Source organism: Sesamum indicum, linkage group LG8 (assembly GCF_026168435.1).
Source record: "Sesamum indicum cultivar Baizhima isolate 11 linkage group LG8, ASM2616843v1, whole genome shotgun sequence".
Taxonomy (NCBI): domain Eukaryota; kingdom Viridiplantae; phylum Streptophyta; class Magnoliopsida; order Lamiales; family Pedaliaceae; genus Sesamum; species Sesamum indicum.
Window position 1 is genome coordinate 30627865 of NC_142664.1, and position 25700 is coordinate 30653564.

The 25700-nt window shown below is 34.3% G+C and overlaps 6 protein-coding genes and 1 long non-coding RNA gene across 10 annotated transcripts; 5 read left to right on the plus strand and 2 right to left on the minus strand.

The window, feature by feature from the left end:
* Positions 1-817: 817 nt before the first annotated feature.
* Positions 818-4521, plus strand: LOC105169621 (dehydrodolichyl diphosphate synthase complex subunit nus1). Its single transcript, XM_011090068.3, has 9 exons — positions 818-971; positions 1180-1254; positions 1435-1486; positions 2227-2497; positions 2602-2663; positions 3016-3199; positions 3304-3400; positions 3814-3896; positions 4319-4521. The coding sequence occupies exons 2-9, from the start codon at positions 1199-1201 to the stop codon at positions 4324-4326; spliced, it is 813 nt and encodes a 270-aa protein (XP_011088370.1). The 5' UTR covers positions 818-971; positions 1180-1198; the 3' UTR covers positions 4327-4521.
* A 124-nt stretch (positions 4522-4645) lies between these two features.
* Positions 4646-8880, minus strand: LOC105169620 (ATP-dependent Clp protease proteolytic subunit 6, chloroplastic). Its single transcript, XM_011090067.3, has 9 exons — positions 8718-8880; positions 8520-8584; positions 8231-8300; positions 7146-7347; positions 6973-7038; positions 6649-6789; positions 5999-6052; positions 5406-5498; positions 4646-4997 (listed from the first exon to the last, which is right to left on the minus strand). The coding sequence occupies exons 1-9, from the start codon at positions 8804-8806 to the stop codon at positions 4950-4952; spliced, it is 828 nt and encodes a 275-aa protein (XP_011088369.1). The 5' UTR covers positions 8807-8880; the 3' UTR covers positions 4646-4949.
* A 2922-nt stretch (positions 8881-11802) lies between these two features.
* On the plus strand, positions 11803-12735 carry LOC148787366 (uncharacterized). The gene is made up of 2 exons (XR_016066932.1): positions 11803-11983; positions 12241-12735. It is a non-coding gene; the product is annotated as an uncharacterized LOC148787366 (long non-coding RNA).
* A 1470-nt stretch (positions 12736-14205) lies between these two features.
* MEE21 (PIN domain-like family protein) lies at positions 14206-17852 on the plus strand. 4 transcript variants are annotated; one of them, XR_848444.3, is made up of 8 exons: positions 14206-14341; positions 14469-14669; positions 14799-14879; positions 15557-15677; positions 15865-16164; positions 16631-16696; positions 17558-17710; positions 17782-17852. XR_848444.3 is itself a non-coding variant. In XM_011090070.3 (7 exons), exons 2-7 carry the CDS (start codon positions 14479-14481, stop codon positions 17645-17647), a joined length of 849 nt encoding a protein of 282 aa, XP_011088372.1. In that variant the 5' UTR covers positions 14206-14341; positions 14469-14478; the 3' UTR covers positions 17648-17852. The 4 variants fall into 4 exon arrangements, 3 of the variants coding, with proteins under 3 accessions (XP_011088372.1, XP_020551772.1, XP_011088373.1); XM_011090070.3 differs by having other exon boundaries at positions 17558-17852; XM_020696113.2 differs by having other exon boundaries at positions 14473-14669; positions 17558-17852.
* Positions 17776-19099, minus strand: LOC105169622 (BURP domain-containing protein BNM2A). The gene is made up of 2 exons (XM_011090069.3): positions 18908-19099; positions 17776-18796 (listed from the first exon to the last, which is right to left on the minus strand). Exons 1-2 carry the CDS (start codon positions 18959-18961, stop codon positions 17969-17971), a joined length of 882 nt encoding a protein of 293 aa, XP_011088371.1. The 5' UTR covers positions 18962-19099; the 3' UTR covers positions 17776-17968.
* Positions 19100-20228: 1129 nt separating this feature from the next.
* Positions 20229-22397, plus strand: LOC105169908 (uncharacterized). The gene is made up of 2 exons (XM_020696470.2): positions 20229-20386; positions 21172-22397. Exons 1-2 carry the CDS (start codon positions 20339-20341, stop codon positions 22267-22269), a joined length of 1146 nt encoding a protein of 381 aa, XP_020552129.1. The 5' UTR covers positions 20229-20338; the 3' UTR covers positions 22270-22397.
* A 1541-nt stretch (positions 22398-23938) lies between these two features.
* On the plus strand, positions 23939-25072 carry LOC110012482 (uncharacterized). Its single transcript, XM_020696471.2, has 2 exons — positions 23939-24098; positions 24278-25072. Exons 1-2 carry the CDS (start codon positions 24057-24059, stop codon positions 24857-24859), a joined length of 624 nt encoding a protein of 207 aa, XP_020552130.1. The 5' UTR covers positions 23939-24056; the 3' UTR covers positions 24860-25072.
* Positions 25073-25700: the final 628 nt, after the last annotated feature.

The following is a 25700-nucleotide window of genomic DNA, read 5'->3' on the forward strand; positions in this document are numbered from 1 at the left end:
GCCTAACTTTTGTCTCTTATTTCTCCTAACAGAAACAGATAATCGACTTTCGGCCTTTACAAAAATAACATATACAAAGAATATCGACATAATTTAAATGAGTAAAATTTATTATGGTACTTAGATTTTATCGTTAATATCACTTTGACATTTGAATAATTATAAATGATCAATCAATATCCTAGTTGCGCTATTAAAGTATGGTCTTCAATTCAAATTTTTACTAAAATTCTTCTATTATCTTTTTTATGCGTTGATCATGTTACCACTACATATTAAAATAAAAAATAATATATATATCCAAGAAAAAATTATATAAATTTATATTGATATATTTTATCTTTATTTGAATGGTTGCAAAGTATTTCAAATTTAACTTTTAATATAATTAATTATTAAGTAATGAATTATCTTACAAGTACTGATAAATAAAGTGAGTAAAAGAATTCAAGTATAATACTCAAATGTAAATAAATATCAATACGATTAATGACAAAACTGTGGTGTCAATACAAATTGTACTCTAATTTGAATATTCAGAATTTGTGACGTATATGAATATTAAGTAGATATGATCATATCCGAACAATACATATACATCCTTGATTAAAATGATTTTTTAATTCAATTAAAAATCAAATGTAGTAATTTGTGTTGATGGTTGGATGTGGTGGAGGAATGGAAGATTAACTGGGCCCAGCAAGCTTGTGGCCCAAACATGGATGGACCAATTTAAGGGCTGCTAAGCTAAAAAACAAACCAAAACTGAAAACACGTGTTTGGTGTTCACTCGTTCACGCTTTTGGCATCAGCATCGTACTGTACTACTTCCAAACAAAGCCTAAAAGCAAGTGTGTGAAACTAGAAACTGACAACAGAGACCCTTCTCTCTCTCGCGAGCACATAAACATAATAAAACTGCAAGCAAAGTCATGCAGTGAGAGTGTTCCTGAAAAACGCATAAATTACAGGTAACCTCTTCATCTCCCTCTTTTTCCTTTCCTCCACGCCTCTATTTTCTCTCCGACTATAACTTTGTTTTCAATATTATTATGTTGCTCTTTTTACTTTCCTTTGATGAAATTTATCCAAGCTTCGTTCTTCTTCTGGCAAGATTAAGGAGAGAATGAAACCGATTAGTCGCAGTAACTTACGGAGTCTGTTCCCATTCCATGTTAGGTTTTTGCGGAAATTAGATATGCTGGAGCTCGACTTCGTTCGTCTCGTCATGTTCCTCCGCTGGCTCGAATCAGCGTTAGTTGCTGTCTATACTGTTTTACGCTCAATCTTACTTTGATTTTCATAATAGTCGTGTTTGTGGCTGTAGTTGCCATTCAAAAAACATGATTTTGAGTGGTTTTAGGAGCGCTTTTTTTTTTTTGTGTAATTCGAGGAATTTGGTATCAGTAATTCTTTGATTGGGTTTGTATACAGAATTTTGGATTTAGGGGATGAAATGCACAAGTTCTATGCACGGATCTGCTCAGTAAGTAACTGCACTTGTTTGTTTCCTTTTTAGTTGATTGTTTTGGAGAAACACTTGCCTAAACCAAGAAGGATTATGTGACATCTGCATGATATGAATACCATTATTAACATATCACGGCCTCGAACACCTGGTGTTCTTGAGAATTTTGCACTGTAAATGGTGCGGTTATTGTCCATTGATAATTAGCAAGGTGATTTAAGGTTCAGTTTTTAAAACTTTTATTTGTTTTTGCCTTTGGCTGTGACAAGTCGAGGGCAAAATTGATATCAAATGGGAGGTACTATAAGCTGTTATACTAATTATATAGGGTAGGGCTGTGTTTAGGTACTTGAAGTTTAGGGGTCTGGAAGATTACTTACTGTTATTGAATTAAAAGGTCCGTATGCATGCAAAATTCAACCTAACTTTTAATGCATTCTAAAGGAACAGGTACATTATTTGACGTTCATAAGTCAGAATTTTAAAAGAGACCTGGAAAGAATCTTATAAACAAGATGGATACACGTGTTACCCATCATAAGTTTGTGATACAGTAAAGCTGATCCTTGAAAGGTGCTTGGATGCTAATAAACATTCACACTGATAAACCTATAGGTATCAGTTTAGGTTGCTCTTGTCATGCAATTCTCATACTTAGCCATGGGAGCGTAGTCTCTGTTGCTTCTGTATGTGAAATACTTATAGGATACATGTTTTAAAAATTTTGTTAATATTAATTCGGTCTAAAATTCTGGCAGACTGGTGATCTTGGGCTTCGCTTGCTCTGGCATATTATCCATCTGTTTGTGAGCATTTGGTACTTTGTTGTGGGACTGATGAATACACTTGAGAGCTTTCTTATCTCCAGTGGTTTATTTAAACGGTATAGAGATCTTGATATTAGTAAAGTGAAGTACCTGGCAGTTGTTATAGACAGTGAAGAAGCTCTTCAGACTCTGAATGTCCTTCAGCTCTTGCGATGGCTTGCAGCCATTGGATTGAGAAATGTATGCCTATACGATAAAGAAGGTACAGGGCAATAACACTGTAAAATGATCTTTGTGATCCCATTTCAAATCTTTGTTTGCTGAATCTCTCGTAAGTAACTGTAGTTTGCTATTTTTATGTCCTAGGAGTCCTGAAGATATCCCAAGAAGCCCTCAAATTATGGCTGAAGAGTGAAAGAATGTCAAATGTATGACCCTCAGTTCTATGTTTCAGCAGTTGTCTATTGAATCATCAACTATGATATCCATATGCTGAAATCGTACTTTTTGACTAACTGTACATGAAACATCAAGGCCTTTCTCTTTAATTGAACTTTACAACAGGTTTATTAACATCAAGAATTTGTCATTTTCTGTATCCATGACGAACTTTTCCTTGTCAGTTGTGATATACTTGTTGAATCTCGCATGATGCAATGGTTAACTACATATACTGCGATAAGTGACTAAAAATGTTAGACAACATTCATATACATTTCCGTGTCCAGAACTGCTTTTATAAATGAGCCTCTAATCCAAACACGAGCCATCTTTGCACAGGAAACTACTGGCGGCCCGCTTCTTGACCCGAAGAATATAAGTTTGGAAGTGATTTCCTTCTCTGATGGGAAACATGCAGTTACAAAAGCAGCAAATGTTCTTTTAAAGAAGCACTATTTGAATGGCAATACTGAGAAGCCAAACCTGACAGAGTCAGACATGGCAGAAGCTCTTGGCAAAATAGGTATATATTTTTTCTATATACTCCAATTCCATGTTTGTGATTTCATTCTTTCTTTAGCATTATATACAAAGAGTATTTCACATCCATATTTTTGGTGAACTCAGGGCATGGGGGAGCAGAACCTGATCTCATGTTAATTTATGGGCCAGCCAGATGCCATCTGGGTTTTCCAGCTTGGAGAATTCGTTACACTGAGATGGTGTAAGTGTTCTTTCTACACACTTTTATAATTCGCTCAAACTTTTGCAACTATTTTTGTCAACATTATGAGGGGTAATTTATGATAGCAAGTGAACATTCTGATTTCAGGAACAACTTTTTATACTCTGAGTTCCTTCATCTACAGTGGAAGAGATTTATGTAAAAGCCACCGCAAACTAACAAACAATGACAATAACAACACATCACCAAAAACGAATCAGTATTGTGCCTATAGGAAGCTCACACATGTACTGATGCAGCCAAAGCAAATCCCTATCATGGGTTGCGTTTATCTATATCTTTTGGCTGCTTAACCTTGACTAATTAATTTGTAAATATCTCAATCTTTTCTTTTCTAGAGCATGTTGTTAATATATTGGAATGCTGGACTTTCAACTATACTCTCGTTGCAGGCACATGGGACCACTGAAGTCTATGAAATTTGGTGCCCTCATGAAAGCCATTCATAGGTACACTATGGTGCATCAGAACTATGGTATGTATATCTACTTCAATTATAAGCTTTCATAGTCAGAAAGTGAGTCCCCCACTGTTCAAACCTTTGTTTAACCCACCACATTCTCGTATTTAAATTTAATGTAAATAAAAAATGGAGCCTATTCACATAGGGATAAAAGAAAGAGACAATATTTTGTTACAAGCCACTTAAAAGGGCTAAGCAGATAAATGATGGAGCCTATTTACAGAGGGAGAAAGCTATTAATACCGTTCTTCTTTCCCATCCGATTCTGCGGACGAACTTTTTTTTAAGAGCAAAAACCAGAGATTTTCATTTCTGTTGTCTATTAGGATTAGGATTTGTAAACATTCATCAAATGTACTTGAACACAGATCACTTTACATTTTTTTTCACATTTTATTCACCTTTTTGTCTAAAATTCTATCTTTCGTTTCCAGGTACATGAAGCTGTATGCTTCAAGTGGCAAATTCTTGTAAACCCCCGTTCAAGGATAACATATTTATTGCTGATAGCAAAACCTCTTATTGCTACATGGTGGTTATGGATTATTGGGTTCTCTACCTTTTTGCCATCGGCTGTTATACAAATGCTATTCAAGAATATTATCATATTATCATATAACATATAGATAACCCTCAATCTCTCTCATCTATTCAATAACTGTACTGATGTTGCAACTATCCTTGTGATCATACTTGGGAGGAAGGAATGGATGTTTTAATATCAGTCTTTTAGAAATTTCCATCTGGCTGTTAAAAAAAACTTTTAAACAAATAAGGGCTGATCTGACATTGCTAATAGAAGCTAATTCTTCCCTACAATGCGGCTGTCACTTGTTTTACATTAGCGTATTGCTAAGCTTTAAGCAATGCTTCGTAGCTCAAATTGTCTCAAAGATTCAATACATTTATCTACTGTCTGATGGATCCATAGTAAAATTGGTGTAAAATCTGAGGGTGATACATCTGGCAACTTGCTCAATCTTGACCCTGATTGCATCTCATGGTACCAGAGCTGTGTAAATTTAGAATGTGATTGTATGGATTCAGCTGTCTCGACCTCTGAATTTAGTACTCTGTTTCCAAAACCCCATCAATGAGACCAAACTCCATAGCCTGGAAGGAAGAAGAGAGTAATGGTTAGGAGAGGCAACTGATGCTGTTCCCAGGGTTTTTCTTCCAAACCGGAGATGAAATGGAGCTAGTGAAATGTCACGACACAAAAGTTATGAAAAAAATGAAAGTTCAAGTCACAGGAATGAATAAATAATTTTAATTTTATCGCGTAGAGATTGCTAACTTTCTGCCTAATGTCCTCTGTGCTCCCCTATGATTCAGTGATTCAAGTGCTCCCCTATGATTCAGTGATTCAAGTGCTCCCCTATGATTCAGTGATTCAAGTGCTCCTTGCTCCTCCCTCCTCCCCTCTCTCATCCAACCCCACCAGCACATCATCAGGACAACTTTTGATACAATCTTTATAAATTTCATATAAAAAAGAGCAGGGCATTCTAGCATCATCACCTCAGACACGGACAAGAACCGGTCTCTCTCTGTGTACTGCTGCACCTTCTCAAGAGGTTGGCCAGTAAAGGCAGCATACATTTTATCGATTTTCTGCAACCAATAATCATTAGGAAAAATCAGAATGATATTGCTCGTACTAAATCTCACGACAAACTAAATATATTATTTATTGCATTATGGTCATCCAAATCTCAGTAAAGTATTCCAAACATAAAAGAGCAGCCATCAATTCTATCTCATGCTCATCCAAGATCCTATGAAATGCCACAAGTTTGTTGCATGACATCAGTATTTCACAAAATATGGAAATGAACTCCAGACTCAGCATAACATCATACAGTATGCATTTTGATAAGGTTTTCAAAAGGAAAATATTGCTTCTCAAGTATTTTGGTGACACCCTAGGGCCTTTCCTGGGCACATGCAGTGCTGCTTTTAATAGGAAGCATAAATCTGCAATGCACCACAATATTCCAATAACATGCATGCCTCTGCAGATTCTAGTTTGCATGCAACCAAAGTAACAGATATAGATCACAATTATCAAGAAGCTAGTAAAGAATGTTAGGAATAGATAACAGGAAACTAACATGACGAGATTGAACAGCTTCATTTACTTGGCGCCTTACATCTTCCACATGACCCTACGAGCAGAATAAGTGCTTGAGATCCAATATAAACTACCACAGGAAAGGAATCAGCTCGAAGTGAAACAATACTCAGTAAAGAAAGTGTTTAATGAAAACTCCAGTCATCAACAAATTATTTTCTGAGGTTTATAATCCAGTCAAAATTCTTCGAATGGCCAATACTCACAATCACAAGCCTATAGCAGGCTAATGAAGTTATCATAAACTAGCAGCAAAGTAGGACAGTAAAGATGTTGGGACAAGTTCATAGAAGGCATTTGGATGGACAAGTTACGCTACTAACAGTAACTTTAGCTGAAGAGATCAACCTCAAATCTTTCATCAGATGGTTGTTTAAAAGGAATTGATGACTCAGCAGTGAATATGGCCATTCCTAAAAGTTATGGGCCAGCCTAAATAAATATGATTTGTATAGCTTCATTTTATATCATATTTCGGGGAGAAAGAATAACAATGTCGTCTTTATAAGTCATCAAGCAAATTCCTCGTTTAGTCTTCAAAAGAAGTTGGATAGCAGATGGTGTAACCTTGCCACTCTAGATCTAATTTCTTCCTCCAAAATAAATACCCATTAAGAATTCAGTTCCTACCCCGCACCCACTTTGAGGTTGATGTATCATTATACGGGCATTTGGCATCGCATACCGCATTCCCTTTTCCCCACCAGCAAGAAGAAGTGCACCTTGGCTTGCAGCTACCCCAAAACATACTGTGCCAACCTTGGGCTTTATCTGAAGCAAACATTCATTGCATAAAAATGATATTAGAAAATGGTAAGCAAGGAGAAGAAAGCAGCACGCATGAAACTTACATAAGACATCACTCAAAAATTAAGTAACAATTTAAGATTGGTCAATGAATGCAAATTTAAATAATAAAATGAAACAGAAGCATGAAACCAAACGCAATCATACCCAGGACATGCAGTCATATATGGCCAATACAGAGTATGTACTTCCACCTGGGCAGTTCAGATACATCTAACAAGAAAGATAACAATAAATGTAAGCAATAGGTCTAGATAGGGCCTCAATACTCTTATGTGTAGAATATACTAAAAAGAGCTTTAAGGGGAAAATATACACACCAAAATATCGGATTCTTCATCAATTGTTGCCAATGTCACTAGTTGTGATATAACTCTCTGAGCTACTTGTGAATTAATTGGCTGCCCAATAAAGATTATGCGGTTTCTAAACAATACCGTTGAAAGATCTAAAGGTCCCCCAGGAGTCATCACTGCTGGCATGATGGGTGGATTCCCTTTTTTGGCTTCTATCACACCATTACTGATAAAGGATAAATTTTGGTAAAGTTGTAGCTAAAATAAACAACTGTACTGTCTGTACTGAGGATAATAATACGCCTAATAAAAAACGAATAGCAAGTCAATATCAGATCAGCCAAACGGGATCTGAATGAGAATTGGCAAGCACAAATGGCTTGACTCAAACTCAATGCAAACACACTTACACATTCAAAACCAAACTGTAATTGGTTACAAGAAAATTTACAGTTAAGTAATCCACATGGGTAGCTATCATAATCATCATTTAACCAAGTATAACTATGTTCCAGGTTTCCAGATGGTTCACCTCTACCAGTAAAATTACACCGCCAATCTTGTAGCCGAAAACTACTAAGTTAGCTATGAACATAAGTACATATCGGTACACAATTTGACCACCCCCCAAAAGCCAGCAAAACACGTATTCACAGTTAAAGAGCAAGTTAGTTTCAAATAGAAAATACCTTTGTCTTTCAGACCTACCATAAGTTTTAATGAACTTGAGAGTGTGACCAATCTTTTGAAGTAAGCTACTAGGCTAGTTTGTCTACATAAGACATACCTGTCCTTAATCAAACACCCTGTAAAACCACAAATGATAGACATCTAGAGAGTAAGACTCGTTTCCAGATACATCTCTATATTATTTCTTTTGACCTACATAGGCTTCAGCACCCTGAAGTGAGCATACAAGCGCCACATGCAAACACAGAAGTCCACCACCCTCTTCAAGCATGAGAAAAAGTATCAAACAATGGTTTTTCCACCCACATTCAGGCACAGCTCTGATAGCAGATTTTCTGAAATATCCTAGATCATCAAGCGTACATCATAGTCCATCCAGAAAAGTTTACAGAATTAATATTCAATGCAGAAGAACTAACCTTGGATTAGAATAACTATCACCCTGGTGGCCATGCTTTGAAGGCAATCTGCTTCTTCTACTAGAAAATCCTGGTAATATCACAAAATAATCCTAGTCAATATCATTCCTCATGACCAACCCCTACCCCACCAAAATAAAAAAAGAAAAAGAGCACACATGAAAAATGAATATTGCTGCATTACAATAATTAATCATCAAAGTCCCAATAAACACTGTAACTAACATCACATTTTTTATTTCAAAGCAGAAGTTTAACTGCTTCGAAATGCAGATTTGAAAATACATACCAATTAACGAAGAATCGCCGTAGGAGCTCGACAGAGCAGAAATTACAGGTCCCAAAGTTAAGTTTCTACTCAAGAGGAGAACAACGAAGTCAATTAACAACAGGATTAAGCAAGAGTAAAAAAGAAGTTCGATCAAGATAAATACGAACAAAACTATAGAAAAATTGCAAAATTTAGACAGAGGCAGGAGCAAATTACCGCTGCGGAAACAGTGGCAAAGCTGAGACTTTGTAACCAGGAGAAGCGATTGATAGGCTTAACGGCGTTCGCATTGCTGGCGTCACCATTCTGCGGGGTGGTTAGGGGGATAGAACGACCCGAATAGCACAGAAGAGATATTTGTGAACAATGTCGACCCGTTTTATGATATTTGTACAATGTCGCGTGTTTACTGAACTCGCGCGACTTTAGTTGAAATATGGGAAAAGGGGATTAACAGACGAGATGGACATTCAAATCCTCCAAATACAATACGATAAAAGATTGTAGGAAGAATTTAAGAAAACAAACATTAAATAACTCTTTATTAATATAAAAATATATAATTCAGAATTGCTGTTACTTATAACATAGAATTATTTAGTTGGTGAAACTGAAATCAATGACCTCTAAGGTTTGTTCTCCACTAGTGCGTAGAATATTATTATACTGTGTAATATGTGTTATCTTTCTACTGTAATAATAGGCAGTATTTACATATAATTTATCTGATATTATTGATCGAATTATAATTATTGTAGTTGTCTAACAAATATATAAATATTCAAAATTAATTTATTTTAAATAATAATAATTAATCACTTTTCACCTAAAAAATATATAAATAGAAATAAAATACAAAAAATAGATACATGTGGATTGGAAAATTGAGGGGAAGATTTGAATAGATAATTTTAAATTCAACACAACACAGTTTCAAATAAAATTAATTTTTTAAATTTAAAATTATCTAAACAAACTCAAATAATTTGCTATTAAATATCAAAATCCATAGTTTAAAATCTTCAACACAAATACAACCTAAGACAAGATTTGAACTTGAGATAGATATTTAAGAAAAATATTTAAAATAACTTCACAAAACCACATTCCAGAAAAAAAGTATATAAAAATATTAATACTTTGTACTATAAATTTATTCAAAAAATTATAAACAATTGCCTTCTGTAATAAACTAAAATAGTTTATAAACTTTTCAAACTATTTTTTATTTTCCTTTTTTTTAAAATATTTCATTTTTATGATATTGTATAAACTTTCAAAAATGTAAAATATTTATAAACTTATCCCAACAGCTGAAACAGACATGCATTTTTCAAAAATAAGAGACTTTTTAACAAGTACCAGTACACCTGAGTGACATCAATAAATATATTAATATATTATCTCTTCAATAAATCTTTGTGTTAAATATTAATCATCATCCTAAGTCCTAACCTCAAATTTAATTAATATCCCCATAATTATCCACTACTATTTTTCCTCCTTCATAAGTTGGTCCCAATACACCAATTCAAAATGGGCACGTACCACAAATATGTACTGGTTGCGTTATGCACTCATGATTCAATAAAATCTTAATACCCCCCCCCCCCCACCTACCCCCCAAAAAAAATATCAATAAAATCTTGCTGAGGTATATATAAATGTCATTCCACTCAGTATATATATATATATGGTGGGACATTAATTTCTTAAAGTCAACTTTGGAAGAGATGGGAGTTGGAATTGATCCATAGCATGAATGATATATATGTACATAAATAATCACAACTATACATATATGTTTGAACATAGTTTAAACAATAAGTAGTATTCATGACATGATTTAAATTTAGTTTTTTGGACAAATTATGAAATTATGTAGTTGGTTGTTTGTATATATAATATACGCACTAGTTAAATATATGAACAAAATGTCCATTACAAAAGTCACCTGAATATCCAGCAGCCATTAGCGTCACAGATAGATGATTCAATCATGATAAAAATAAAGATAATACTTAAAAAACATAAATTTAATATTTTAGTCAAAACTGATCTGTAGCGTATAAAGACATGAAATCTTGAGGTGACGCTGCTATTATTTTGAATAAATGTTTGAAAAATTAATTCATGGAATGGGACGTTGAGGAAATATATTTTATTTCCGGTCATTCTTTTTCCTAAAAAAGAGATAAGAGCAATCAAGACGCACACAATATTTATCTTTTTCTTTGATATTTTCTATTTTGATATTTACCTTTTTCAGTAAAAAGGGTGAAAATGAAATAAAAATAAAAAATCACGACGTTGCTTTAATGATGGAGAAAACGTGTGTGGATTGAATAGATTGCATGAGATGAAACCATAGATTGTGCTTATATATCTTGATGATCTGGTTGGGTACAAAAGCTTTATATATGTCAACCCACCCACATACGAGCGAATTTTAGAGCATATGAACCACTATACAAAAGCGAATTCCGGATCACGATCATTTTACATGGTGACATGATTGACGGCTCGAATTTGTTATGATTATGATGGCGCACTGGCTTACTATGTGCCGGCCAGGATTATTTCTGTGGGCTAGCTACAAAAGAACTAAAAAACCTGAATTTATTTTTATTTTTTCTCTCCAGATATCATTAGAAAGTGATGGTTATTTAAATACTGACAATAATAAAAATATTTGATAACTTATAAGATTCTACAAAATATTCAATAATTTTTTAGAAAAAAAGTTTATATATGATCAGGTCTAAAAATTAGATGCACGGCATATATATATATATATGGTTATTTATAAAAAATAAATAACAAGGCAGATTCAATTTGGTGACGTCGACCTCCAAGACTATAGATCATATATATTATACATATATGAGTTTTAATATTTATTTTTTATTTCCTCGAGCGAGAGCATTGCATTTAATTCCATATACACAGTATAATTATTATTTTTATTAAATTTAATAACATAATTAAAAATACATACCGTTGTACATTAACCATATATATGATGTCATGACATCTACAAGAAGCAATAAACACAAAAAATTATAATTTAAATTACGTATAGTTTGATCTAAACTAATTATGTGGTAGATGTAGTGGTGCGATTAATGTACAATTTAAAAAAAGTGATCAATCGTATATGAGCAATGTATCATTTTTGTATGTGTTTGATTTGATTCGACTAAAACTGATTTATTACAATAAACACGTATGCATATACAAGCAGCGCTAAGCCTTTTACTGTTGTATTTGTGATGTCTTGTAAGAGGAAGGAGGTGGACTACGTACACTACTCATCTCCTAACGTGGGGTGTTGACTACTGAAGCATTATCTCCCCCTGGTACATGAGGCTGGGGGGGGGGGGTGTTCGTCTATAAATATCAAGTCAGAAGTTGTACAGTTATAAGCATAAGTATCAGCCAGTTTGAAAATGAGAGCTTTCATCCTTCTCTCTCTCCTCCTGGTAATTAGCTTTCTTACACACATCTTCACTTTTCATCGTCCTAATTATGAATGTTGTTATGTTTTTATTTTTAATAAATTCTCGTAGTATGTCTTAAATTAAAGAGGCAAATCCATATATTTGAACGACCACGTAAATTTTTCTGCCTGTTTATAATTTAAATTTATAGCGATTAAATTTCTTGACTATACAGTTTATAATAAAACACATGCCTTTTAATTGTTTTGTTATTAATTATTATTATTACTGTTTTTCAGTTTGCGTGTATAATAACCGATGCGAGAAAAGATCCGCAAGACTACTGGCAGAGTAGAATGGACGGTGAACCGATGCCTAAGTCAGTAACAGATCTTTTGCCAGTCTCCGACGATCCAATGAATTACTTGGATGGTTTTGCCAGAAACTTTGAGACGAAGCCTAACGTCATAATATATCACAGCCATCACCACCATGTTCACTCGGCGTCTGCTGTGGATGGTTAAGTCATGAATGAAGAGCAGCCAAAAGACTATGTTGAGTTTGAGTTTGCGTAGTGCAGTATACATGCATTCATGCATTTCAATTGATTTGTGGGATTTTGTGTTGAGATTTAGCTTAAACTTTTTCTTTCTTCAGTTGGCAGGAAAAACGTGTGTGTTTCTGTTGGTATTTCTGTGTGTAATTAATTGAAGAGTTTGCTGTTTTAAAGCCATATTGTTACATGCTTGCAACATTGTTTGAGAAGTGGTATATATACACTCGTTGTTGCTGTTGTTGTTGTGTGTATATAATAAATAATTTTTTTGTGCTTTGAAACATAATATATTAGATTAAAAAGAAAGCAATAGCAAAAGAATGAAAGTAAATAAAATCAATTTATCAATTAATATAAAATTTTAAAAAATTGAATCATTTAGTTATTTTATCAATTGAAGGACGTATTACGCTTCGTCAAAATTAGTGCAATAGTGTTATTGATCGCTGTTCGTGAGTGTAGAAAGTATTTCCTTTTTTGTTGATGATGGTTGAAGAATGGATTCACATTCTTAGCAACACCTTGAGCACTAGTATATATATTCAAGAAAATATTTCATATAATGAATTATTATAAATAAAACTGGAATATAAAAGAAAACATGAAATTGCAGTCTAATACCAGATAATATGATAGTAACCATGAATGGAACTATCTTATTAATTAATAACGAACATGAATTTAGAATTCGGACCATATTATAAAAATAAATATTTTATATATATATATATTTATTATAAATACTGTTACATATAAAACCCCCCCTTTATTTGTTTTCTCATGTATAATTGGTATTTTATGCATGTAAAATTCTAAATGATAAAATACTAATTCAAATCGAATTTGGTAAGATTTGAATCAATTAAATAGTAAATATAATATACTTATCGTGTGACTGGTTTACAAATTAAAAAAAATGACAATCACATGATTACAGTAATATAAACCAAATCAAATCAATCACGCAACCACTCTAATTAAATGTATGTTACGACAAATGACTGCGTAATTTGATTTGATCATATTTAATTTAATTAAAAAAAATTCTTAACACAGTTAGCCAACTGATGATACTAAAACAACACAAACATCCAGGCAGATCAATGCAATAAAGCCCTCATTAACAACGTTCAAGTTGATCTATCAAAGGAAAAATACTAAATAGTGGGGAGTTGGTGGAACAAAAATACTTCAATTTTGCTGCAACCACTTGTGATCAAAATTAAGGCTAAAATAAGGCCGCAGTTTTTCCCAACTTGATCCAATTATTTCAATAATAGTATAATTATTTATATAATTAATAAAAATGAACATAATGATAAAAGTTGTCATTGGTCTGATCTTTGCTTGTGAGATACAATATTGATATCTCAGTCTGACTAAGATACAATATCTATTGCACGTTGCATCAATTATTATTATTATATTTTTATTTCACGTTCAATCACATATTAGAATTCACATGTTTACTTTTTTTTGAAACGAGATGAATTCACGTTTTTATTATTTATTTATTGTTTTTTACTCAACCACTTATTCACTCACACAAGCTTTTAATAAATTTTTAATTTAATATTTTTATAATGAAATGTTGAGTCCCAAATGATTGGGTGTCTGCTAAATGAGATGAATTCAAGTGCATTTTTCGTTTTATTTTCGATTTTTAAATTTATTAACGGATCAGTTTTCATAATGGAGACATATTTGGGCCTGTCATCCGGCCCACATACTTCCGCCTTCCGATGAGAACGGTTTATTTCTAATTTTAGGGCGTCTAAAACCCCCAACGGTCGACGGTAGGGTTTAGAGCCCCAAAATCTGTGAAGCTTTCATTCTCTTTCCTGGTTAGTACGTATACCATTGAAATTTTTGATTGATCGAATTAGGTTTGGAAAAATTCGTTTTCAAACTTTGATTTCCATGTTTCAAATCTTTTTTCTCTGGGTTTAAATTCGATCTCTTCTTTGTTAGTTAGATAACAATGAGGGTGAAAAAGCAGAAGCGGCATCGGAGAGCCGTGCGGTTCTACACGGCTTGCTTTGGATTCCGGGACCCGTTCAAAATCCTCTGCGATGGGACTTTTGTGCATCATCTCCTAGCGAATCGTATTACTCCCGCTGATACTGCATTAGCGAATACTCTTGGCGCTCCCGTCAAAATCTTCACTACAAGGTTTTTTCTTTCGCCGGCTTCTGTTATCTAATATTTGGCATTTTGTTCCGTTTGTTCTTCCATATTCTGACAGCTGAAAAGTTTCCACTCATTAACTAAGTGAAGAATTTCATATCTCTTTGATTGCAGATGTGTTCTTGCGGAGCTGAGAAGCCTTGGTGATTCTTATTCTGACTCACTTAATGCTGCTCGTAACCTGATTGCTGCGAGGTTGTTTAATTCTGAGACTTATAAGTTTTACAGGAAATTGTGATGGAATACTTAAATGTTTTTGCTACTTATTTTCTGGACTTTTCCCCAATTGATCATATCAAGTGGACCGAAAACAATGTTTGTTCACTCAGTTTTCGGTGCTTTAGGAGTTACAATAATTGCTCATTCAGAGGCTTGATTAGGACCTATATCGAAATTTTTGGCATTATAAGTTAAGGAGAATTCAGTTATATTTGCACCGAGAGATAGGATGAAGTTCAGGCTCTATTCAATTTATTGTTCTCTCATGTGCAGCATCAATTTATAGCTAGCAGGGGAGCACCTTGTTAGGATATTTTGCTATTCATTGATGGTGGAACTATGTTCCATGGCACTACGGCATGATTATACGCAACTTGGTAATTCTAATCGTAACAACTGCCTAAAGGACGATAGAGCATTCTAAAAGAACATCCTTCTTGTCTTTCTCATATGTCTCCCTCTCCCTTTCTCTTTGACTGTTAGTTACTTTCTGCTGTTACTTTCCCCGCCTCTAGCACTCAGTCTAGCTCCTAAAGTCTTTGAGTAGCAGAGAACCATATAATTACCTCATGAGATCTCATTGGACTTTCCAATCTGTTTGGCATGTGAGTTGTTCAACTGTGTGTCTGAAAAGTCAAGAACCTGTTTCCCAGATGTGACCATGAGAAACGAAAGAGTGCTGTAGCATGTATAATGGACGTTATTGGAGAAAACAACCCCGAGCACTTCTTTGTTGCTACTCAGGATGCAGAGCTGAGGAAGAAGTTCCAGGAGGTTTCCTTTCTCTTTTTGCCCCCTTTTATCTTTTCAAAATTTATGTATATGATTTTTTCATGCTAATTGCTTACTTGAAGAATTGAATATCTGCCTTTTCATTTGGTTGCATAATATTAGGTTGTTACGAGTGAATCTGGTCATATCTACTGCTGTACCAATATTTAACTATCTACTTTGGTGGCAGATTCCAGGTGTGCCTGTGATATATGGTCTCAGAAATGCTCTGTTTCTGGAGCGCCCATCGACATTTCAACATGAATTTGCAAAGACTGCTGAAGAAGAAAGGTCGCATATGACCGACTTGGAGTACAAGATGCTAAAAGTAAAGAAGAAAAGGGTATCTACTGAGGAAACAAGGGATTCTTCTGATGCAAATGAAGAAAATGAAGAAAATATTTTTGAGACACAGGATATCAAGTCAAAAGTTAAGAGAAATAAAATAGACACAAAGGACAAAGTTCAATTCAAGCGAAAGAAAGCTAAGGTTAGAACACTGGGATCTTCTCCTCTATCCCCTCTAACCCATTCTTCTAGAATGTCGTGGCACATGAATTTCTTTATTGTTTTTGCTGCATAACTCATGCATGTATTTCAACAAACAGTTGAAAGATGGGTTGAAGGAATTGTTTCAGTATTGCAGTAATTGTGCTGGACAGGCTAAAAATTTTGCTATTAGATTGAGGACAATATGGTGAACCATACATTGGTTCCTTGCCCAATTTTGTAAATGTAGTTATTGTTGTTGCTTAATCATGGGTGGATGTGAACTTCATTGTAGTAAGGAGGTGCCACCAAGTCTGCAGGAAAAGAGAAACAAGAAAAAGAACAAAAAAAATAAAAAGGAGAAAAGGACAGACAAAAAGAAATAATTTAACCAGAAAATGGCAGACATGTTACTGATATGTTTTCCCTGATGCATAAGAGGTTATACATTGTTTTCATTTGTGCAGGGTCCAAACCCTCTCTCGTGCAAGAAGAAAAAGAGTGACACGAGCACACATGCTACTTCAGGGAAGGTCCGTTTACATTAATGGTTTTCCAAATGCTTTAGTTTATTATCTTCTGGTAATTTCACTTAAAAGCATAATTATGTCAAAACTCAAAAGTCTGCTATGAGCATGAAACAACAGTATTCACATGATTGACCAGGATTATGGTTTGTAGGCAAGGGTTATTGTTATTCTGGTGTGAAGTTCTAATTCAGTTAATATCTTTGTGTTGCAAACTATATCAAAGTATTGACATTGAAATATATGCAAATGGTAACTGGGCCAGGGAAAGTAGCTTTAACAAATGAGTCCTTAGTAATTATGGTTTTTCCTTCTGAAGTCTGGTTACTTCTGCTCGTCTGAAAGTCTTGGTCTTCTGTTAATTCCCTGTACTTACATTCTACTTTCTGGAATAATGAGGTAACTGAGTTAATTATATCTTGAAGTTCAGAAAAGCCAATTATCATAGTAGACGATCTCTCCTGAGTCTAACTGAAGGTGGAGGCACCCTCTACCATGCACAACTAGTGGGATTCATTTGCTCCAAGGAAAAGATGAGGCTGCATTAGAATTGATTAGTTAGTAACTTTTAGTTGTAAGGTAGCTACATAGTTCTAACCAGATCACTGATCTAGTTGCAACTTGTAGCATGATTATTAATAAATACATCATACAATCAATAATACATTCATTATGCTGTAGCAAAGCAATTCCTCTGAATATAATTTTGTGTTTCCCAAGAATTACTTGGGACATGGATTGATATACCTCTTCCGATTTTGGCCAGTTCTGACTTCTGATCCTCTTAGTTGACTGATTACAAACTTGTTATTTTAGGTGCTTCTGAATTACTTTCATCTGGTTCTAAGAAGTATATTTTGGTTGCAGGGAGGAAATGTTGATAACAACACACGGAGCAGGAGTAGGAAACGTAAGAGGTCGAGGAAAAGCAAAAGTACCACTGAGTTGAATGTTTAAAACAGAGTTTGTCCTAGAGCTTGTAGGTTGATTGAGTCCAAGTTTTGTGGAAATACAGTTCAGGTATGTAACAGATTGGGATAAAGTCTTATCTGTACTAGACTTCTCTCTGATCCTTTCGATCCATGTTGCAGAACCAAATTGATTCTATGTGGCATTGGTAATTTATTCCCCAAAAGTACATCGCTACATTTGATTCCTTTCATGGACTTTGTTGCTTATTATAAGATGAAAACAGATATTAATGTTATACAAATACATTGAAGTGCAAAGCATACGACTAAACGATAGGACTTGGGTACGTAGTACTGGGATCAGCTTTTATTCCTGCATCGAAGCAGCGGAAGGAACACAAACAAAATTATCTGCTGGGAAGAAATGGCATATAGGAGAGGCCCCAGGTTCGGTCCCAAGCACCTGAAAGGACACGTGATTACGGCTCCACTGGGAGGTATCCATGTGGCAGACAGCGATAGCTTCAACCTTATCACCATTCTCTCCTGTTAGTGAAACTCTGAACACCCTGCTCTTGCTTTCTTGGTAATGGCAATAGAAAACTGCATAAGGGTATGGCATGGTATGACATGCCACCATCTTTGGTGCTGGAGTTTCCTTGATTCCCATTATTGTATACTTCTGTAAAAGGGTATTAGATGGTGTAAGGTGAGACGTGGATAGAATTTCTATCTGAGTTTCTGAACCAAGGATCATTCTTGTGAAATCAAGCATCGACTCTAAAGAGGTTGCGCAGAGCTTGGTCTCACCCTTGATGGGTTTTGTCTCACATTGTCTTAGCGTGTCTTCCATGGCTATGGCTTGAGGGGAACCTTGTGGGAAAGAGAAGAAGTGGAGTAGGTAATGGAGTTCTTGGGATGAGAAAGGAATTGCATCGGCTTCTTCTCTTGGGAGTAGATGAGGAGAGACTTCTGATTCCCTTCTTGGGAAGTAGACTGGGATCGTGTTCCCGAGTTTGAGGTCCTCTAGAAAGAAGAACACAATCAGAGATGAATCCACATGATGCATGTGGGATGATGAATGGGAATGAACTTGCTCTATACGCATATCTGCATGAGCATTGTGATTATGGCCTCCGGGGCTGCTCTGAATATCGACATCCTTCGTCCCAGAATCACTTCCATCGCAAGCTGCCTGCCAATTACCAGAGGTAATATTGTAAATTTTTCCTCAAGTGAACACTATTTTTTATTTACCTGAATGTAGTCAAGCATTGAGTTGGAGAACAGTTCACCCAAAACTTACCAGTAGAATCAGGAGATGAAGCAAGAGACTACAAAGTGCAAGCTTTGTACCCATTGAACTTCTCTGTGGATACGCCTCCAAGAAAATTTTCTGGGTAGGGAAGGCTTTAAGTTACTCAAGTGCTTGATATTTGGGCAATGTATGTTGCAATAATTTTCTTTTGTTTTCTTTATGTCCTGAAGAAATGTTGCAATAATTGGATGTTGTGATTGATGAAATATTAAATTTCATAAATCTCATTTTCCTAAAGATATGGATCTTATCTGGATGACAGCAGGCATGAAGTAGTCGAAAAATTTTATCATCAATTTTGGGTCCCAAATTGGACGTATGTGCCGCACTGGTGACCAAATTGCAATTGTTTTCATGTATCCGAGTTGATAATTATACGAGTTTTTTGGTCCAATGAGTTTCACAACAATTAGGTCCCTCTCCCAGGCCCCCCTCGATTACTCCCTCTCATTCCTTTGTTGTGCAGAAGTTTGATTCGATTGTTAAAACGTGTTTAGTCATAACTGACTGGGAAGTGAAAATGCTGTTTGCAAAAACTGTGGTTCCTCCTAAGGTTTTTCATTGGTTGTTACATGTTGGAAAGCTACAGTGAAACAACTGAATTAATTAAAATGGAAACCACTCAGAAGAATTAATGAACAATAATACTAATGATGTCTTAGTTTAACAGTGAATAGTCTTATAAATAATTTGTGTTTCATTGAATGTGTATATATTTATCTCGCTTTATGTGATTTTTTAGTATATTGATATGAGTTATTGTAATTTATTTACCGTTATTACTTAAAAGAACTACTACTACTACCACCACCACCACTAATAATAATAATTGGACATTTATAACACCACAACACCAAATTCTAAAATACTAAATTACACTCTTAAAACTGTATCACTATAATGAATTATTTATTTGAAAGATCTGCGTATCCTTCAACAACCAGTTTTCTGTCATGTTTATACTTAAATTTTCATTTATACTACTCACTTAATATGTTTATAATCATGTATTTATTTCTCTTCTCTAAAATCCTTTGTATTTGTATAATTATACGCACGCAAAATAATGCGCGTCAGGGCTGCTACTAATAATAAAACAAAAGTGCGGAAGCGCACAAAACGTAAATGACATAAAAGAAAAAATGAAATATTGTTAGGTAGAAGAGATGCATCATGGGGTACATGTACATTTGAAAAATTAAGATTTTGTCCATCCCTCAATAATTGCAGCTGTTTACTAGACATGTGATGGCTGTGTGTCACTGTGTGCCCAAAATAGGTAAGTGTTGAATTGAGCATGAAAAAGCATGCATCATTAGCTAATTAATGAATATGCGATTTTCTCCCTATAAATACCTACCATCCCTTTATACGGATATCAGAACAGCGAATATACTTCCAGTAATCTGTTAAGGGAATATGATGAAATCCCTTTTCATATTGGCTGCCCTCTTTTCTCTTGCTCTGGTACTCTAATTATGCCCATCCCTTGTCCTTTTCACTTCTATGCAATTTATGTTCATCCCAAATCTTTATCCTTTTTCCATCACTTTCTCATTTTCATACTTACTTGTAGTTTAAGAATTTCTCAAATCCCAACTGCTTAGTTGCAACTAACTAGTTATGGGAAAACTTTTACTTTCATAGCTTAAGTGATTATTTATTGCTTTTTTACTACACACCAATTCCACGACAAGTGTATCGCACTTGTCATATAATTAATTCAATTTTAGCCAGATCTGATTTGGATTAAAATTTTTCTTTAGTTATAAAGCAAGAGTTTATTGAAATTCTTGTGATGATAAATCTCTTCAAAGTACAAATGTTCCATCAAATTTCCAAACATTCTTCCCTTTGGATGTGATCACAAACATTGTGAATTCGAAGTAGAGATTTTTTTTTATAAATTGTATAATATATATATATATATATAATTGTGATTGTTTGTGATTTTATCTCTGTGATAAAAAATGAGATCCGATGAGTATAGTTGAGATGAGTTTCTTTTTTTTAAGTATATAAGTAGATGTGAGATAGAACTACAATAATGATAGTTGATGTGATGTGTAAAAAATATTAAATAGAAAAAATCTATAATTATATATTTTTTCTTTTAGTGTAGCGAAATATGTTTGAGATATACCCATAAAATTTAATATGTATACATATATATATGCATATGTATGTATGTATAGGTAGATGCAAATTACTACTCTACACACTGATCATCAACATCTGAATGTTTGATTCAGGTCTCAAATGGGAGAAAAGATCCAGGAGAGTACTGGCAAGGTGGTGTGAAAGATGGGCCATTCCCTGAATTAATCCAAGGCCTTGTCGATGCAAGTAAAGTCACATCTGTCTCAACCACAAAGAACCACTGTCACACCCTAGCAGAAGAATCCAAGAGATTTGTACCACGCCCTCACATCTCATCCCACAATTATCATCATGATGGTAAACTCAATGCAAAGACAACTGTTGCAAAAGATTTTGAGTCGAGGCCTAACAGCCCGATTTACAACGATGCTGCCACATCAAAAGGTGAGAAATCTTTTAAAAAGAATTTTGAGCCGATACCTAATATCTCATCTTATGATGATGATGCTAAATTACGAGCCAAAGAGTCTTTCAATGAAGACTTTGAGCCAAGACCTAATATTTCGGCCTATACCGATGATGATAAAGTCGAAGAAAAGAAATCTTTCGTGAAAGATTTTGAGCCGAGGCCTAATATCTCAGCTTACACCGATGATGATAAAGCTAATGAAAAAAAATCTTTTGTAAAAGATTTTGAGCCGAGGCCTAATATCTCAGCTTATGGTGGCGATGATAAAGTCGACGAAAAAAAATCTTTTGTGAAAGATTTTGAGCCGAGGCCCAATATCTCAGCTTATAGTGATGACGATAAAGTCGATGAAAAGAAATCATTTGTGAAGGACTTTGAGCCGAGGCCTAATATCTCAGCTTATAGTGATGATGATAAAGTCGACGAAAAGAAATCATTTGTGAAGGACTTTGAGCCGAGGCCGAATATCTCAGCTTACACTGATGATGATAAAATTGATGAAAAGAAGTCTTTTATAAAAGATTTTGAACCAAGGCCTAATATCTCAGCTTATGGCGGTGATGATAAAATCGACGAAAAGAAATCTTTTGTGAAGGACTTTGAGCCGAGGCCGAACATCTCAGCTTACACTGATGACGATAAAGTTGATAAAAAGAAGTCTTTTATAAAAGATTTTGAGCCAAGACCTAATATTTCGGCTTATAACGATGATTCGGTGGGAGAGGAGGCAAAGAAGGCATTAAAGAAAGATTTGCAAAAGGATTCTGTTAATGAGGAATAGGGTGAGCAGAAAAATATGAAGTGGTTGATGAAGTTACTTCAGATCATTCCTCATTTGTGTGTGTGATGTGCAACTACTGAGATGATTGTTCATTCATAAATAAAAGTTTGATTGATTTACATGTCAAATTTCACTTTTCACTTGCTACATTTATGTTTTAACTTTATGTACATATACATATACTTGAGTGGTGCCGGGGGGGGGGGGGGGGGTAGTGGGGAGGAGGCGAGGTGGGGGTGGGTGCCTTGGAGGATTATTTATTTTTTTTGTTTTCAAATATTTTTTTTATAATATATATTTTTAATCAGTAAAATATCAACCATTGACTTTTTTTATAAATTTAAGATTCAATGGTTAAAATCAATTGATTAGATATGACGGTTCTAGTATAATGAATACAAAATTCAATGATTATTAAAATAAGAAATATTATATATTAAGTAAGGATATAATGATCATTTTATGAAAAAATTAATGTCGCTAGATAGATTTAACGAAAAGAGACGATTGGATTACATTTAACAAAACAAAGAAGGTTTTTTTTTTTAATCTATTTTTAAAATAGAAGGAAATTTTTAACAAATTTTTATAATACAGAAAGTTTTATGCATTTCAGCCCTAAAATACTATTCCATACTTTTTTTTTCCCCTTCAAATAGTAAGTTATCTTTTAGATTCTTTATTTTTGTTTTTTTGAGGAATGTGTTGTCGGCAAAGAAAAGCGGAAGATATTTTGGAATAGGGGCAAATATTTTGTAAATTGAATTTTCTATTGTAAATTTTATTATATTTTTATATTTCACTCAACATGTGCATGCCAAGTATAATGATGAAATTATGTACTTTATTTAAAATAAATTTATACGAATAATATGCATATGCCGACTGAAATAAAAAGGGATAATTACGCTCTCCTTTCCTAAGGTTTGCTTTCATCTAACAAATTCACTAAATTTGTAATATTAACAGAAAAATTGAATGAAATTTAATATACACCCTTAATTAACTTATTACTTATTTATTGTAGGCCAAATAATTTTTTTCGTACTAAACTACCCTTATAATGGTGAAAATATACCACCTCATATGTATTAACGTGTAAAGATGTATGAGGGTAATTTGATCATAAAAAGGTTTATTGACTTGCAATAAATCAGTAATAAGTCAATCGGGGATAAATATAATTTTTTTTAATATCAGCAAATTCGATGAATTTTGAGTAAATGATGGACTAATTTGTTAGACGAAAATAAACCTCAGAGGTGCTAGATATAATTTCTTAAATTACAAAAAAATTATATATAATTGTGCTACATCTCAAAGTTAAGGGGAGTATAATTATCTCAATAGAAAATATAATAAGATTTGTAATAAAAAATCTGATTTGGGCTCAAAGATGGGGAATGAATGCACCACAAAAATTTGGGCCGGCCCCTCTCTATCTCTCTCTCTCGGTCGAGTTGTCACTCTGAAAACTCAAAACCAAATCCAATCAAAATCAAAACCAACAATAGATATTGTCTCCCCAAATAAATCCAGACATATTTTGGTGTGTAGTAATTCTTATGTCGTTCTGCCACATGCTTCTTATTAATTCATTATGGTACAATAATTGTGCAGATATTTTAATATATATAGAAAAGTGATGGTTTTACGTCGGTAACTTTGTCTAAGTAAAAATTTTATTCAATGAAATAGAAGATATATTTCTCTTGCTATAAATACCCAAGTATCCAAGGTATCAACACACATTTCTTGATTCCTGAGTTTGATAATTAAGGGATATTATGAGATCGACCGTCTTCATTTTGGCGGGGCTCTTTGCTCTGGTATGCGCATGCATCCCCTTTTCCTTTTCCTTTCAGTTCGATTCAACCCCCCAACCTTTTTCATATATATTTAGACATCATGAATTTTGAAAAAAACTATGTATATTATTGGACATCATTATTTCAATGTTTGCATATCCAGGTTTCTAATCCTGTGTTGATTTTGTCTTAAAATGCAGTTTGCAAACACCATCAATGCAAGAAAAGATCCAGGGGCGTACTGGGAAGCTGTCATGAAAGATGAGCCAATGCCTCAAGTAATCCAAGGCCTTGTTGATGATGCAAGTAAAGTTACATCTCCGCTGTCCCCCCAAAAGAACCACTGCAACACAACCCCAACCAATTCTCGCACCTTTCAGCCAACCCCTAATCTCTCATCTTACAATGATGATGATAAACTGAAAGCCCAAAGATCTTTCAGAAACGACTTTGAGCCGAGACCTAGTGCCTCAGCTTATACAGATGCGAGTGAAGTGAAACAAGAGAAATCTTTCGTGAAAGACTTCGAGCCTAGACCTAATCTAACAGCTTACACCGATAAGAGTGACGCAGAGAAAGACAAAGATTTTGAGCCAAGGCCTAATTCGTCTGCATATAATGATAATAAGGATATGAAAGAAGAGAACTCTTTCACTAAAGTGTTTGAGCTGAGGCCTAAACTTTCAGCTCACAAGGAGTCGAGGAGGCAATTAAAGAAAGCCATTGAGAGTGATCTCAAGGCTCTGTGGATGTCGACCGTGTCTGTTAATCAGGAGGGGTAGTAGCCGGGGCATGCATACAGCAGAAGAAGAATCATAAGTGCATTGCCTGTAGCAACTGATGAAGTCTACAAGAGTTTCTCGTTTGTGTGTGTGCGCGTATCCGAGTCGATGTTCAAGTGTTGGATTGTGCGTTAAAGTTTGTTTGAGTTTGGTGCAAGCATGATGCATGTGTTATCAATTACTCTATATAGTGTGCGCATTCCTCTCAAATAATTAGCATATGGTGACCCTCGCAAACGTTATGGCATACATGCCCAGAAAATGATACTGACAAGGATCAAAATCCTACCACACTTTGAATAACACATCAAGATGCAGACATAATTGCACCATACAATTGTAAAATGTTTTTGGATTTTGCACCTCTGTTGTTTTCAGGACAATTTTGCAGTTCCATTCACATAAATAAAATGACAACAAGGACCCTTCCTACACTTAGAAACTATAGCTTACCGCACTCCAAAAAATTATAGTGTTGGACACAAACACAATTCGAACACGCTCCAAACACGTATCGAACAAGCAATATGTATATATAAAAAAACAGGTCTTGCCCGACAAGTTTAGAGTTTCATTTTTGTAGTTTTAAAAAATTTTGGATTGTCTTTAAATAAAAGTAGCGATTGTGGGACGTTGTACTTGCGTGCATATAATGAATAAATTTTCTACATAGTTTAAAAATATATTAGAAATAATATTATAAATAAAAATAAAATATATAAATCAATGTAACATTAAAATGAAAAAGAAGAAAGAAAAAAAAACTAATTTATCAATTAATGTAAAATTTTAAAAGTTAAAAATAAGTTAATTATTTTATCAGTTGAGGGGCATTTTTGAC

Coding starts and splice junctions, on each gene's coding strand:
- LOC105169620 (XM_011090067.3), bottom strand. CDS start 8,806: ATGGTGACGCCAGCAATGCGAACGCCGTTAAGCCTATCAATCGCTTCT. Junction 7,348..8,230: donor GATAGTTATTCTAATCCAAG/GTTAGTTCTTCT, acceptor ATCCTTTATCAG/TAATGGTGTGATAGAAGCCA. Junction 5,499..5,998: donor AAGCTGTTCAATCTCGTCAT/GTTAGTTTCCTG, acceptor TATTGGTTGCAG/AAAATCGATAAAATGTATGC.
- LOC105169621 (XM_011090068.3), top strand. CDS start 1,199: ATGCTGGAGCTCGACTTCGTTCGTCTCGTCATGTTCCTCCGCTGGCTC. Junction 2,664..3,015: donor AGAGTGAAAGAATGTCAAAT/GTATGACCCTCA, acceptor ATCTTTGCACAG/GAAACTACTGGCGGCCCGCT. Junction 3,200..3,303: donor AGAAGCTCTTGGCAAAATAG/GTATATATTTTT, acceptor TGGTGAACTCAG/GGCATGGGGGAGCAGAACCT.
- LOC110012482 (XM_020696471.2), top strand. CDS start 24,057: ATGAGATCGACCGTCTTCATTTTGGCGGGGCTCTTTGCTCTG. Junction 24,099..24,277: donor TGGCGGGGCTCTTTGCTCTG/GTATGCGCATGC, acceptor CTTAAAATGCAG/TTTGCAAACACCATCAATGC.
- LOC105169622 (XM_011090069.3), bottom strand. CDS start 18,961: ATGGGTACAAAGCTTGCACTTTGTAGTCTCTTGCTTCATCTCCTGATT. Junction 18,797..18,907: donor TTCATCTCCTGATTCTACTG/GTAAGTTTTGGG, acceptor GGTAATTGGCAG/GCAGCTTGCGATGGAAGTGA.
- LOC105169908 (XM_020696470.2), top strand. CDS start 20,339: ATGATGAAATCCCTTTTCATATTGGCTGCCCTCTTTTCTCTTGCTCTG. Junction 20,387..21,171: donor CCCTCTTTTCTCTTGCTCTG/GTACTCTAATTA, acceptor TGTTTGATTCAG/GTCTCAAATGGGAGAAAAGA.
- MEE21 (XM_011090070.3), top strand. CDS start 14,479: ATGAGGGTGAAAAAGCAGAAGCGGCATCGGAGAGCCGTGCGGTTCTAC. Junction 15,678..15,864: donor TGAGGAAGAAGTTCCAGGAG/GTTTCCTTTCTC, acceptor CTTTGGTGGCAG/ATTCCAGGTGTGCCTGTGAT. Junction 16,165..16,630: donor TCAAGCGAAAGAAAGCTAAG/GTTAGAACACTG, acceptor TCATTTGTGCAG/GGTCCAAACCCTCTCTCGTG.